This window comes from Sturnira hondurensis, unplaced genomic scaffold (assembly GCF_014824575.4).
Source record: "Sturnira hondurensis isolate 20B ecotype Veracruz unplaced genomic scaffold, ASM1482457v3 Scaffold0007406, whole genome shotgun sequence".
In the NCBI taxonomy this organism is placed as follows: domain Eukaryota; kingdom Metazoa; phylum Chordata; class Mammalia; order Chiroptera; family Phyllostomidae; genus Sturnira; species Sturnira hondurensis.
Window position 1 is genome coordinate 10,437,493 of NW_028080037.1, and position 15,757 is coordinate 10,453,249.

Consider the following 15,757-nt stretch of genomic DNA (forward strand, 5'->3'; position numbering starts at 1 on the left):
TTGACAGAAAACAGGAGGCAGACTGAATTTGGCCCACTGGTAAAGCTTGCCAATACCTGCTCTAAATGATTATTTAATGTGAAATCTCTCAGAGACAGCAACAAGACACTGAGAATACAGTTAATTCCTTCAAAGCCTATGCAATGATCACGAAAAAGCTCCCTGGCCTAGACTTAGAAATAGACAACCTATTCTATCTTATTATTTTTAAGATTTTACTTATGTATTTATTTTCAGAGACAAGGGAAAGGAGGGAGAAAGAGAGGGAAAGAAACATCAACGTGGACTTGCCTCTCACATGCCCCCTACTGGGGACCTGCCCCGAAACCCAGGCACTGACTGGGAACAGAACCAGCAACCCCATGGTTCGCAGGCCAGCACTCAATCCACTGAGCCACACCAGCCGAGGCTCCACCATCTTACTAATAGCAAAATTTCCAAATAACACTGCACCATTAAAAGCTTGTTTAACCATCCCACTGTAGTCTAAAATTTCAATCACTAATACTATTTCATTTTCTTTAAAATTTACCATCACTGAGGCCTTTGGATCATCCTGACACACCAATGGCAATCCGGTTTGAGGGCATAATGTACTGAATTAGCATCATTATGGCTTTTGATTCATTACTGACTGGAAATATAAACACAAAATGTAGAACCAATCCTGTTGCGACTGCTAGAAATACTGTAAGAATTTAACTATTATTGGACCGATCTGAGTAAAAAAGAAATGCATGTTTTATGTTTCTTTGAAATAAGTTGTAAGCCAAATATACAAAAGAGCAAAAGGTCACACGGTAGTATATATAAAGGATAGTAAAATACATAAGACAACTTTGGATTCTCTTAATGAAATGACTGAGTGTCACTAAGACATGAGGTCCTATAGGGAGTAGTTATTCTTAAAAATTACTGAGGACCCCATAGAACTTTTGTTTATGTGGGTTACATCTATCTATATTTACCATATTAGAAACTAAAACAGATTTTTCAAATATTTGCATTTTATTTCTTTTAAAATAACAACAGCATTGCTTTTGTACCATCAGTGCGTTGACCCAACCAAGAATGTCAAATGACATCTTAGTCTTACTGTGGAAATAATCTGATCTTGGGGACCGTCAGGGACCCACAGACCCCACTCTGACAGCAACTGAGCTCGGGGTTTGGATGACAGTGAAGCAGAACAAACAGGCTGCAGCCTGGAGAGCAAGAGGGGCAGGCTCTCTGGGGAGTACTTTGTCTTCGTTAATTTTAAGGCAAGTTCCAAGAGAAAAAAGGAAAAGAGAACTATAATGCAGCCCTGATGAGAGAAAATACCCGCAGAGCTGAGGAAGGACACCAGTGTTCGGGGTCTGACCGCCTGCTGGGACCCACAGTCGGGGTTCTGGAACACTCAGGCTTCCGTGCATCTACGCCCTTCCCTTTTAAAGGCAGGCACCACGGAGGACTGTCACCTTCCGTGCCCCAATTTCATGTCTTGGCTGTCACACTGATGGCTTACTAATTAAAGACAGGGTTTGATATTTATGTAAAAGAGAGCACGCATTGACTTACAATTTTAACAAATCACAGAGGATGACTTTGGGATCTCATGATTGCGTGATGCTGAGAGGATTCCTTCCATTAGTGTCTCTAGTGTTAGACTCTTGATTATTCTGCATTAGCCGTTTAACCAAATCAATAAAAGAACACGAGGGAAGGAGCGTGTCCCTGGGGCCTTGCTGGCGGACACAGGACCTACACCACACGTTGACCCCATGGCACCATTCAGAGTGACGCCTACACCATGTCACACCTCTGTGTGCTCTGAAGTGTGCAGGCTCCAATTCTCTTCCTTCAGGATGGGTTACACGGAGTCTTAAATCTCAAGTCCAGGCAGAAAATTCTCTCTTCTACCAATACGCATGGCAGCATCATGAAAGTGCATATTTTTATTTAAATTTGACTCTCCTGTTGGTCTCCACTATGATCCAATCTCAGCCAGTGCATTTTGATGCAAATGCAACCGACTGGACGGGTAAAGTGAGAGCAGAACAAAAGAAAGCAGACCCACAATGGCTTCGCCCCCTGCCAAGCTCCTTCAGTGCAGATCTTCGGTTAAACTGCGATCCATCTAATCTGGTCCAGAGGCAGAGGCCAGATGGTATAACTACTCCTTCCCAGGCTAGCAGACAGAGGCCTCTTAGAGATGAGCAATAATAGTCCATTCGACTATTCCCTTTTATTGATAAAACAGCCTGCTGTTAAGCTCACAAGCCTCCTGGGAGATCATTTTAGATTTAATTTGATTGATGCTTCCTCTGGGTCTGAACCTGGGCCTCAAACAATGAGAGAGCAAGCAGCAGAGCACTGCATTTGTGACCATTTTCTCTTTCTCTTGGAAAATACATTCCTCAGAACAAATGCAACAAGGCCATTCAGGCCAACAACCACAACCTGTAACCAGCTCTATAGAACATAACCAAAAGGAGGAGAGAGGAGAAACCCACTGCCTCAAAACTGAACAGAAGCAAAGTGACACCGGGCTGGGACCCCTGCGCGGTGGGCTTGCAAACAGCTCTCTGGCCAAAGGCACTTTCCTGGCATCATTTTTAAGAAGCCCGGTTTCCCGTGGCATCTTCGTCTGAGACTCTGGCTGAGCCCTAGTTTCTAGAACTACAGAGGCTGTTTCCTTCTTTTTTCCTGAGAAGATGTTCTGAGGCAGTGATCTCATCTGAATTAAGTCGTGACTTGCTGCTATGCTAGGCTCCCAGCAGCCATTAGACACAGCACAGTCCAACCAGCAGCAAGACAGGGTTTAAAGACTAATTTCCACACAGATAAACAGCAGTGACACACGCTCTATTTTCTACCCTCCTCCTTCCAAACAGGAAGGAGAAGATGCAGGGCCACCATCCTCCCTCCCAACTCCAACAGAGCAGTGACACAAATGAGTCTTTCTCCACCAGTGTGTGTAAAAGGATTTGAGGAATTACATGCCAGTCACCCGGGGAGCAAAGGCTAAAGACACAGCCCTAGGCACATAGTGAGGACTCATTAAGTATGGATTAAATTACTGTTGTCTCCTCCCTCTTTCAGAGGTTGAGTGTTCACATAGGGGTGAAATATTAACAAACAATGTATTAAATATAATACTGGTAAGATTTCTAAGTGTCTCTTTTAGCAGCTAAGAAATGCTATCTGGCTGTCTTCCTCTCCACCCACCCAACCCCAGAGAGCGCACAAGCCTTGTTTGCATTCCATCTTAAATATTCATTTAATTCTTACCTCCCCATTTTTACAGTCTTATTTTTCTCTTTGCCTTTTCTTCTTATTTATCCTGTTATACAGTTTTGTATCTTTCTTAACTGCTTTCAATACATTTTTTTTAATTTAGTTTATTGATTATACCATTACAGTTGTTCTATTCCCCCCTTCATTCCCCTCCACCCGCACACGCCCTCCCCCACCATTCCCCCCCTTTAGTTTATAACCACGTGTCTCAACTTCTTTAGATTCTATATTTCCCCCACTATTCTCACCCTCCCCCTATCTATTTTCTACCTACCATCTATGCTATTTTCTGTGCCTTCTCCCCTCTTCTCCTCCTCCCACCCCCCTGTTTCTAACCCTCCATGTGTTCTTCATTTCTATGGTTCCACTCCTGATCTAGCTGTCCTCTAGCTTTGCTTTTGTTTTAGGTGTGGTTGTTAATAACTGTGTGTTTGCTGTCCTTTCACTGTTGATATTTTTCATCATCTCTTTCTTATATAAGTCCCTTTAGCATTTCATATAATAAGGGCTTGGTGATGATGAACTCCTTGAACTTGACCTTATCTGAGAAGCACTTTATCTGTCCTTCCATTCTAAATGAAAGTTTTGCTGGATAAAGCAATCTTGGCTGTAGGTCTTTGGATTTCATGACTTGGAATACTTCTTTCCAGCCCCTTCTTGCCTGTAAGGTCTCTTTTGAGAAATCCGCTGACAGTCTGATGGGTACTCCTTTGTAGGTGACTGTCCCCTTATCCCTTGCTGCTTCTAGGATTCTCTCCTTCATTTTAGTCTTGGCTAATGTAATTATGATGTGCCTTGGTGTGTTCCTTCTTGGGTCCAACTTCTTTGGCACTCTCTGAGCTTCCTGGATTTCCTGGAAGTCTATTTCCTTTGCCAGACTGGGGAAGTTCTCCTTTATTATTTGTTCAAATACATTTTCCACTCATGGCTGTTTCTTTCCCCCTTCTGGTACCCCTATAATCCGGATGTTGGAACGTTTAAAGATGTCCTGGAGATTCCTAAGCCTCTCCTCATTGTTTTGAATTCTTGTTTCTTTACTATTTTCTGGTTGGATGTTTCGTTCTTCCTTCTGGTCCACTCCCTTGATTTGAGTCCCATTTTCCTTTCCATCGCTATTGGTTTCCTGGACATCTCCCTTCATTTCAATTAGTTTAGCCTTCATATGTTCCTCTAATTTATGACTATAATCTACCAATTCTGTGAGCATCCTGATAAATAGTGTTTTAAATTGGGCTTCTGAGAGGCTGGCGATCTGTTGGTCGCTTAGAGTTATTGGCTCTGGGACTTTGAGTTCTTGCACCATCTTTTGGGCTGTTCGTGCCTGTTAAGCAGCAGGATCGGAGCCCTAGGTTTTCACCAGAACAGGGCAACTAAGTCGCTGGGTTGTGTCGTTGTATGTGGGGGCGGGGTCAAAGAGGGACAATGGCTTCCCCCCGGCGCCCGCCTCCGCGACCCCCACCAGCACCGCAGCCACCACCGTCACCAGGGCCACGCGCTCCGCTCCACTGCACTCGAGTGTGCCACCGCTGTCAGCCCTCCACCACTGGGTTCGCCCCCTGGGGCCTGCATGGTCCGTCTCACTGCACGCAAATGTGCGGCCTTGGTCAGTCTGCCCTGCACCCCGACTAGGTCCGGACTGCCTGCGCTCCTAGGTCTGTCCTTCCCGACCCTGCTCCGCTGCTGGCTCTGCCTCTCTTACCATCCCCATTGAACGGTTCGTAGCTGTCGGACTTCCGTATAATTCGGTTTTCTGGTCTCTGGGTGTGTCTTAGTTCTCCAAAACTTTTGTTGTATCCAAACTTGGTTGTGGGAGAAGGCACAGTGTTTCCACCTATGCCTCCATCTTGGCGGAAGTCTGCTTTCAATACATTTTGAAACAAGGCAAAGTATAGAGAGATATCTGACTACTTTTTCCAAACCAAACATCGGCAGCACGTGGCATCAAGTGGTTAATAAGTGTTCTCATAAAGACAATGAACTTCAGATCAGTCAGGATCTGAACTTGGTGTTAAGTCCTGGAGAACCTAGGAGCAGCTTCTACGAATGAGTTACAACGCACCCCAGGACTCCTGGGGGTCTCTGTGTCCCAGACTGGTCCACAAGGACCCTGCCACTGTCTAATCATGTTCCCAGTGGAGCTCAGGTAATGGGCTCTTGAAACTCAACAAAGGGAGGCTCCTTCTTAGAACCAAACTAGTTTATATGCCAAATCATACCGACGCATACATAAGACATAAAGCAGAACCTACCACTTAAAAAAGGTAAAATGAATAAAGTTAACACGAAACAAATATAGAAATATGGTAGAAAGACTACTGTAAAGTATAAGACTTTTTTTTTAATGATCATTGAAAATTGAAGTAAACGATTCAAACAAATAGACTTTGGCTAAAACTATAATATTGAATGTCAACTGTAATTGAAAAAAAGAAAAAATGTATATAATGATGATTATTTTAAAAAGAGGGAAGATACATAAAGGAAGACCTTCTCGAAATGCTAAGGAAAGCTCGGATATTACCAACTGAGCAAGAACACTAATTCCAACGAAGGAGAAGCCAGGGTAAGCCAATTTTCTGCCCACTCAACATCTCTACGGATTGTCTTTTATCTCTCAAAATTGCTACAAGTGAGCAGACATCCTCAGCACCACGCTCATCCCAGCTGAGGCCTTTAGCAACCTGAAGGGACCCCTCCCCAGGCCTACCGTGAGCGCCTGGATTTCTTCCTCGGCTTCTGCTGTCGTCTCCTCCAGCTCCGTCTTGGCCTGGCGGAGCTGGCTCTCCAGGGCGGCCCGGGCGGCCTGCAGGGCTGTGAGCTGGGACTCCCGCTCTTGCAGAGAGAGCTGCAGCTCTGTGAGCTGGCGCTTCAGCTCCAGTTTCTGCTCCTCGTGCTCGAGACTGACCTGAGAAACAGACAGAGATGCTCGGTTGACCTTAACGACACAGAAGGCCAGGATGTGACCTGCTGTTCGATGTGTATTTTAAACTTAGTCACAGAATCAAATTCTTTAGCCATCAACTGAGGGAGAGGATTCAGTTAAATCAGTCTGATTTCCATGGGTCTCGAAAATCAACAGGAGCCAAAAAACATGAGAGGCTGTATATACAAATCATCCCTTACTTACAAATATTCAAAGGCGTGGGAAGGTTTCAAAAGAAAAAACACACAACTAACTCCAGAGGACACTATAACCAGTACTCTTATTAGAAATACATTTAAAAGAAAATGGGTATAATATTGGTTAATATCGGTAACAGGAACCCTTTCGTCATTAGAATACAAATGGACCAACAGACTGAATCTGTGTGTTTTAAATACTCTTGCTCGGATGTGTTTCCATAGGTAACGAGCCATCAGTATGAGTGTTGCCTTATGAACTAAACATTCTTCCTTCCCTCTGCCCACTATCCCTCTACCTGCTCAATGTTTCATTCACTGACACAAGAAAAATTAACTAGTAACTTCTGTGTAAAAAGGAATATGGAGATAAAAGAAAGCACCTGCCCTTCCAGTTTAGAAGAAAAATGAAAACCAACCAGGATCGACATACTGTGGTCAAGTGCAAGGGTCAGGACATGCAGGGATGTAATGGGAACACAGCAGAGGGGCAGAAGGAGAGAACTCTGCGTCTGTGTACTGAAGAACGCAGACAGCCAAGCGAGCATCTCAAAGAAGAAAGCGAATTCCACGCAGGGAAGCAAGACCCCCAAAGGCGCGGAGATGACGCACACCTACTGCCCTGACAAGCACCAACAAGGCTGCCCTAGGAACCGGGACAAATGCCCGTGCCGGACGCTGAAAACCAACAACGACGAGATGCCCACTGCCCTCAGACAGCGCACTATCGGGTGTGGACTGCCGAGAGGTACACAAAGTGATGAGCTAAACACGAAAGGCCGTGGGGACACAAAGGGGACATCAGATGCAGCTCCCCAGGACAGGAGAAGGCTCCCCAGGAAAGGTGACATCAGAGTCCCAAAGGCCTTATGAGTGAAGAGAAGAAAGACATACAAAAGACTGAGCCTCGGGAACCCATAGAATTTAGTGGTTAGCTCGAGGTGGGACAGGAAACAAAGGACAGAGGTGAGTCAAAGGTGAAATCTGTGCAGGTGAATTATAGAGTGAGGCCACTGGTTAGGACAGGGAACACGAGAGGAAGAACCAGTCTAGAGGACAAGGGTAAGAAATCCGGTCTTGATGTGCTGACCCGGAGCAACAAGGGAGACATCCAGGCGGAGATGTCTGATGCCTGCTGGGACGATGGGTCGGAAGCGGAGAAAGGTCTGGGTTGGCAAGCCAGTGGCCCCGGAAGCCCAGGCTGTGACCTCTCTCTAGTGAGGATGAGAACGATGGTGACGGTGGTGGCAGTGGCAACAATGCGACAGCAGCAAATGTACTCAACGCAAGCCAGGCACTGCTTTATCCATCTTCATAGCAACCCAGTAAGGGAGGTACTATTATTACCTCCCTTGACAGATCAGCAAACTGGAACAAACAGATCAATAACTGAGTAAATGTCACCCAGCTAAAAAAAGGGCAGGGCTGGTTTCGAACCCAGGAAGTCTGGCTCCACTGCTTCCTGTTCGTCTTATTAAAAGGCCAGCAGTCAGAGGAGGTTGCGACTCTACTAGCAGGCCTGGAAATCCCCTGAAGCCACTTGGCAAGACCATGAGAGGCACGTGACAGTGAGGCAAGCAGAGGTCGGGGGGCAGGTTGCTGCACACTGACAGGAGAACCCGGGAGCCCGGGACGGCCAGGACTCCACACATTTTGTAGAGAAGAGTTAACACCGCACACACGGGGTTGGGAAAAAGCCCAAGGCCCTTTGCGGTGAAGCAAACCCGAGGTTGAGGCCTTGGCCCCATCTCAATAGCAGCAGGCAGCAAAGTGAAGGTGGACCTGCTCTCCTACCATGCTTGGGGGACCAGATGTATTGATTTAAGAACAAAGCCACCTGCTTCCCCCGGGCATTCTGATTGCCCAGACGAGCTATACAGCTGTAGGGCAGGGGAGGTAAGAGACATCTGTGGAGAAGAAAGGCAGGGCAGACAGCCAGTGTTCCCACACTCAAAAAAATCTATCTGCGCTATTCACACTCACATGCTTAAGGCTGCCACTACGGGGAAATGTAAAACTCACTGATGGGTAAAAATACAGCCCAGATGATAAAAGTTAACCCACTACTTAATGCTTTTGGATGACCCAGAACGATGGTTCTCAAACTTCAGAAGTATAAGAATTTCCTGGGGCATTTGTTAAAAATGCAAAACTTGACTCTCTAACTTCCTCACCTCTATTCCCTTCAAACAGGCAGAGGCAGAAAGGCACTCAGGAATCTGCATTTCGATCAACACACCAGGTGATTCTCATGGAGGGTCCCCACCTTGACAACTCCAGTCGTCTGGAGAGAGAGACTCATTTTCATGCTCAGCACAAACTAGGATGCAGCTAACACGAGGGTTCCCCAAGGTTCAGTCGTCAGGCCTCTGCCGGCTTAGCAGTCTTTTCCTTAAGAGTGAGCATCTACTCTGAAGAGTTCCACCACAAATATCCGAGCACAGTGTCTCCACTCCCAGCCAGATGCCCCCACTTCCAACAATCACTCCCCTGAACTCCAGTGGCGCCTCTGCAGAGGCCAGACAACCCTGCCCACTAGGCTGACAGCTCCCAAGATCGGGGACTGGGTCTGTCTCCTCACAACTATCTATCAGACTACTAATCAGCACACAGCAAGCATTTAATAAGTACACAGTGAGTAAGTACATGAATGTAACCTCATCACTTCAATCAATCTCAACATGTTCATAGCCAAATAGGTGGTAAACCTGGCTGTCCTTCCCAGCTTCCTTATACCTCTGAAGAGAACCACCTTCCACCAAACAAACCTAATATGTGGGTTTGCCTTTTAAAATTCCACTGGCATTATGAGACTTCTTCTGCCACTGTCATTAAGCCACACTATGTAGCCAACGCTTGTGTGTGGACTGGGTTGTGTGACCCTTGCTCAATTGAGATCAAGGAGGAATCACTATGCCCGGACTTGAAGATGTACCAATTACGTAAGTTACATGTAATCCTGTGAGGGAGATACCATGTTCTGCCGTGTATAATGTGTTCCCATGTACAACATGCACCTGTGTTTTTGGCCCAAACTTTCAGGGAAAAAATGTTTCATTTTAATTTTTTAGTTCAATTTTTTTATTTATATTTAGATATTTGGTTTTTGTATTATAAAGGGTATTATTTTGCATATAGATATTGGTATTGCTATCTAAAGTTACACTTTTAACAACTAAGCATAAATTAAAAATTAAAAACATTATGTACATACAGAATTAGTATTACCTATGTATAATGCACATCCTTCTTTTTCTCTCAAAAATTTGGGCAAAAAAGTGCACATTATACATAGCAGAATACAGTGCATTTTTACGGCCGCTTTACAGATGAGGAAACCGATGCCCAGACAGAAGGCAGCCTGCTCAAGGTTACAAAATGCACCAGAAACAGAGACGGAACCCTAACCCAGACCCCGGTGCCAAGTGTGCCCTCCTCAATGCACGATGCCTCTCGTGTGAGCATCGATTTATGTCTGACACGCCGACTCCTCCAACAAACCCTCATGCGCGGTCACCCTCACACTCACCTCCCGCAGCCTTGTCTCCAGCTCCAGCAGACGATTCTTGTCAGTGTGGTCTTGGTGGCTGATTTTTTCCAGCTGCTCCTCCAGCTTCCGGTTCTGGGCCTCCAATTTCCCAGCCTGCGTCTCCAGGTAAAACTTCTGTTGCCTGAGTTCTGAAATCATCTCTTCCTGGGCCTTCCTGGTGGGGGTGTTAAGAGGAACCAAGCAAAATCACAGTCTCGTCAGAGGTGAGCATGTCCCCTTGGAAGGACAGACAGAAACAGAGCGAGGGATGTGTCTTGGACAGTAAGTGTAGACCAGGGTCATTCCCAGGTGAGCTCTGACCTGACCCAGCCTCGCGATCATTCCCATTATCTCTGTTCTGACCTGGCCTCGTGCAGGATCCCAACATGGGGACCTAGGGCCCATGGGGACCTTAATCCTCATGGCTCAGAGTCCCTTGCCTGTGGGATTGAGTATGGTCAAGGGGAATGCAAGAGATACTAACTTTTCACTCCTTTGGTAGACTTTTCTTTCTTTGAGTTTGTATAGGAGGGCAGAAAGAGGCCCTTCAGAGTACAAGAGTACCCTAATGACTCTTCAAGGAGAACCCTGGAGAAGAAAGGGCGATGAGGAGAAAGAATGCTATTCCTTCCACTTCTCTGTGAGCATGCTCACCTCTCCAGCAGACTGCTCAGAAGCATCAGAAACCGGAATGACTCAAAGACCAAAAAGAAGTCTACCAAGCTGGTTTAAACCAAGATGGGAATGTTTTAGAAGCTCTTTGAAAAGATATCTAAGGAAAAAAATAAATACTATGGAGATTATAATTCTTTAGGGGAAAAGATTATGGTCAAAGTGCTCCTGGAACACAGAAAGTCCTTGCTGAACCCCAAACTCCATCCCCCAGGCCTGACTTAATAACAGCAAAACAGACAGGCCAATTGGGCTCACATGAGATCACCTCTGGCTATTTACGGGAGGCCAGTCTGGGAGCAAGAGCTGCAGCTTTCCAAAAGCAAACTATAAATAGCCTCATTACAGACAGCAACACACTACAATCTGATGGCAATTTGAAGCATTTAAGAAAACCCAGCTAAATAGAGAGGACACAGTAGAATGAGACCACTTAAGAGAGGGCAAGATTACATAAGCATGGAGCAAGGGGCTGAGCCACACTACAGAAGTAATTCAATCTGCTCCCGCTCCATCAGACACAGCAACAGAGTTTATGCCCCGGGAGAGAAGACCAAAATGTAATCACGCTCCTAGTTAGAATTTGAATACTTACATGTTCCTCTGGGTAAAAAGGCTGCTGTTTGCTGCAAGTTTATTAGCTTCCGACAGCTCCACAATCCTCTGTTCCAGGGATCTGATCTTGGAATCCATAGCGTTGATCATCTGAAATGCAGAGGGCCTTTGAAACCTCATGCACAGACAGTTCTCCCAGAAAGAGAAACGTAAGCCATGTGGGCGGGGGTCAGGGTCTCATCTGAAGTGCAAGCAATCTGACCAGGGGCAACGAAGCACCCAACCAGTCTGTACCCTGAGGATCACAATCTTATTGACTGAACAGATGGCTCTCAGTTGTTTTACCAAAACAGAGATTACTTGTCCCCACACCAGCCAAGCAGCTTGTGGTAAAGATAGGCAGAAGAATCTATTCAGAACCTGACATTCTGCAAATCCGCAGGCCTTGTTAAACCCCGTACCACATGCATGTGATCTGAGCCTGCAGGAGCCTCTCATTTGAATCTGCAGGCTCATTCTTCTCATCGCCCATGGAGTTAGCATTGTCTGAGTGATTCCTTACCACCCGGCCACTACTGTCCTACATTCTCTACAACAAAGTTTCCCCAACTTAAGGAATCATAAAAACCGGAAGGGGAGGATGGTTAAAAAATACAACTTCCCCGGACCCTCATTTAGAGAGTGTGATGTGAAAAGTCTCAGTAGGATCTGAGATAATATGGAGATTAACAAGCACTACAGGTGAACCTTTATAAGCAGCCAGTTTCTAAAATACCTGCTTACATGGATTAGAAATGAGAGAAGTGGACAAGTAAAAAGGAGAAGACACAGGAGGGAGGCCAAGGGCTAGTGGGCATTATGTCAGGGGGCATTAAAGAGCAATGTTCTAGCCAATGACAGATCGGCTCTTAAAGAAGACTGTAAAAGGCGAAACTGGCCATCCTTAACTACCACCCCACTGCTTTTAGGAATACAAAGTTGCAGAGAGAGCCACCTGTTAGCAACGAATTCCACAGGATGACACAGAAAGAATAATTCAGCAGCTGAAATAGCCTTGTCCCAGGCGTGTGACCCCTGTCACGGTTCACAAACGCTCCTTTCAACACTGGCTTTAAGATTTCTTATACCTACCGCCTTCTGCTCGCTGAGAATTTTGCCTTTCTCATGAGCCTCTTCTTCATGTCTCTGCATCATATTCTCCAGGGTCTCTTTATCGGCTAGGTCCTTCTTTATCTGATTGTCCAACACCTATAAGAAACAAAAGAAGTTAGTTTTCCAAGCAGCAAAGCTGAGGAGGGAAGGCTAACCAAGGGCAATTGAGAAAGTGGAAAGAGCAGGTAGGAGGGGAAAAGCAGTGGAGAGGACAAGCCCCCCGAACTCTGGGGCCAAGAGCGAGTTTGAGAATCTGATTCTCAGCTGAAACAAGGTTAAGTCTACCGTCAAATGGCAAAACACCCATGGACTTGAACTAAGACCTCATTTTAAAATCAGCAGGCAAAACCGCCCAAGATATATATCCAAAATGGAGATGAACTCCAAAATGAGAGAGAAAATAAGAACTCTCTACAGATCTCATAATCTGAAGATAATACCTGGGGACAGCTTTGTCATAGCCAATACACCAGTAGTTTTCAGAATACTACTTGCCCTTAATTTGTAGGAAATTAATCTAGATATCTCTGGGTTGTATATGGAGAGACAGAAAGCTGAAGACCGAGGAAGTCTCTGTGACCGAGGCTGATGTTCAGAAACAGTCAGGGACCAGAGGATTTCGCCCACCAGTAAAGTAGGTGGAGAGTCAACATAAAAGAAAGTAAAAACAAATCCTTCTTTCCTGCTCTTTCCTCTGATCCAGCTGCAAAAATAAGTCACTGGAAAGAGAAACCTTTCCCAGGAGAACAGACACCCGTGTTCTCCATGCTGAGAACGCCACTGGAAGCACCTACCGTTCTCAAGAGGAAGAAATAAAACAGTAATGGTGTCGCTATCCACCAGCCTGAGCTAATGCTCCACAAGGCAGACACAGCCCCACTGGTCACCAAAGCAACAATGGAAAAAGGAAGACAACATCATAACTTGTCCAAGCCTTTGACCACAACCCTGTGTTTTCGCATCTGAGAATGCACTCTGCTTTTCTGAATGACACCAGCTGCATCTGATACTGGAAAGAAAGCTGAAGCAAATTGGGGGCACAGATGGGATTGAAATGTGCCTCTTCCACAATGTCTATTGTGAAGGGATCTTCATAGAGCATGGGGACATCATCCCTAAAAAGAGGCAATCGGTAGGTAGGGGGTCCACATGATAAAGAAAGGAAAGAACAGATTTCAAAGAGGGCTTTAAACCAGAACTGACTGATGGAAAAAAATAGAATCAGAGTTGGTGGAGAAGAACAAAAGGTGGAGGACGGGGTCATGGGAAGAGAAAAGAAGCTCAATAGGATACGGGGCCCATTCTCTTGGATGTCAGGGCATGATTCTAAAATTACGAACAAGGAAAGGACAGAATCTAGGGTATGATTATAATTATAACTAAAATGCCCTTGCAGAGTCTGGAACAGGAAACACAAAGCAGAACAGTCTCAAAAGAAGGTTTCAGAAAGATTCCAGGAGGGGAGACAGGAGAAAACAGACCTTCCCTAGGACCTATGAGACAAGGTTCTTTCCATCTTGAAGGTAGCAGAGACCACATAATACCTAGAAACAAGCATGCTCTTTCTTGACAAGGTACTAAGGCAATGACGTACATTTTCGGGATGCCTCTGCTCAAAAAAAAAAAAAAAAAAAAGACTCCCAACAGAAACCAGTAAGTGGTAAAGGTGGGCCAGAAGGAAAAAGACACAGTCAAAACAGAACATGGTTTTTTGACAGGGAAGTCAATATAATCATACAAATCTCAATGAATTTTGCAAAGGCTTATTTTCATCATGCAAAGGTGGCAATGGACTCCAGTGTACATTCTCCTAATTGTATAAAAGTTACTCTATGCCAAAAATAAAAGTCCAGATGCCAGTAATAGTTTAAACTAAAATGCCTGGTAGATAAAGCTTGAAATGCACTCAAGTAGGGGGTCATGCTAAAACATTTCAAGGTCAATTCTTGGTTATTTACCAATATTCCTTTTAATAAAAAATAAGCAAAAGTAACACTAAGGGTAAAAGAAAGAAGGGGCCAAGGCGGGGACAGTGATGATGTCATGTGAGCACACGTGTGTTTGGTTCTTCAGAAAAAGGGCCAGTCAGCTCTTTGAGAATACCAACCAAATCATCACCACAATTAAGTCTTCTTCACTGTCTGATTTGGAAAGAGAAGAAACAATATTTGAGATATAATGACCAATGTCTGATTCTCTAGAACCTGAGAATTAAAGGCTAGGTCCAAAAGCATAATAAAAAAATGTGATGCAATTTTAAAAGGAAATCGATAAGCTGGCATCCACTTCTTGTCACTGAGTTTATTAATAGTAATTCAATTAAAACAACGGTTTCAGTCATTACAATAAGTGTATTATTTTACATGGTAGGTTAGGTTATTTAGGCCACCTCTTATAGAGAGACTAACTTAAAATGCTAAATATGTAAAACACTCTCCCCAACGCACATACAAGTGAAAGCAGAAACCAAGAAAGCTAAAAATGGCATAAACCAGTTTTTATTTTGAGGCATACGCTAAACCAAACAAACCAGACTTTCATTTTTAATAGCCTCAAAGGGGAAGAAGACAGACACGTCAAAGCCCAAGGCCACCCCTCAAAGTGGGCACACGTTTTCTTTCAATGTCTCAAAGAATTCCCACTAATGGGAAATGAGCAGCTCCAGAAAAAGAACCAAGAGAAACAACAGAGCAGAAACAGACCTGCAGGGGCTCCAGATATCAGAACCGTCGGTCACAGATCATAAAACAACTATGCTCAATGCACTTCAAGAAATAAAAGACAAACTTAGAGATGAATGCATGAAGTAGAAAGAACTTATTCTTAACCAGTATAGGAAACTTGGAAAAGAACCCACTAGAATGTCTAGAAACAAAAAATACAGTAACTGAAATTTTAAACTCAATGGGTAGGTTTAATAGCAGATTATACAGGTAAGACTTTGTAAACTGGAAAATCTGTCAGAACTTACCCAGAATATAGCACTGAAAAATATAAACAAAGAACAGATTGGAGATGATCTAACACAAGCCTAATCCAATTCAAAAAGAAAAAGGAAAAAGAAAAGAGGAAGAGACAATATTTGAGATGTAATGATCAAAAATTTTCTGGAATTAATAAAAAATAGTAATACACTCAAAGCTCAGTATATCTTAAGCAACACAAATAAATATAAATCTATATCTAGACACATCACAGTAAAACTTCAAAAAATTAAAAACAGCCCTGGCTGGTATAGCTCAGTGGGTTGAGCGCAGGCCTGCGAACCACACGAGTGTGGTTCGATTCCCAGTCAGGGCACATGCCTGGGTTGCAGGCCAGTTCCCAGCAGGGGACTCACAAGAAGCAACCATACATTAATATTTCTCTCCTTCTCTCCTTCCCTTCCTCTCTAAAGATAGTAAATAAAAATCTTAAAAAAAATTAAAATAAAGCAAATTTTAAGAACAG

At 44.4% G+C, this 15,757-nt stretch overlaps 1 protein-coding gene across 8 annotated transcripts in view; it reads right to left on the reverse strand.

Annotated features, from left to right (window-relative positions):
• The window catches only part of CIT (citron rho-interacting serine/threonine kinase), a 150,661-nt gene that overhangs the window by 47,856 nt on the left and 87,048 nt on the right, over positions 1 to 15,757 (reverse strand). For all 8 annotated transcript variants that reach the window (XM_037052227.1, XM_037052226.1, XM_037052225.1 and 5 more), the window contains 4 exons: positions 12,287 to 12,403; positions 11,196 to 11,305; positions 9,929 to 10,103; positions 5,987 to 6,184 (listed from right to left, as the gene is read on the reverse strand). In XM_037052227.1, the coding sequence (XP_036908122.1) occupies positions 5,987 to 6,184; positions 9,929 to 10,103; positions 11,196 to 11,305; positions 12,287 to 12,403 (600 nt within the window). The remainder of the gene's footprint in view (positions 1 to 5,986; positions 6,185 to 9,928; positions 10,104 to 11,195; positions 11,306 to 12,286; positions 12,404 to 15,757) is intronic.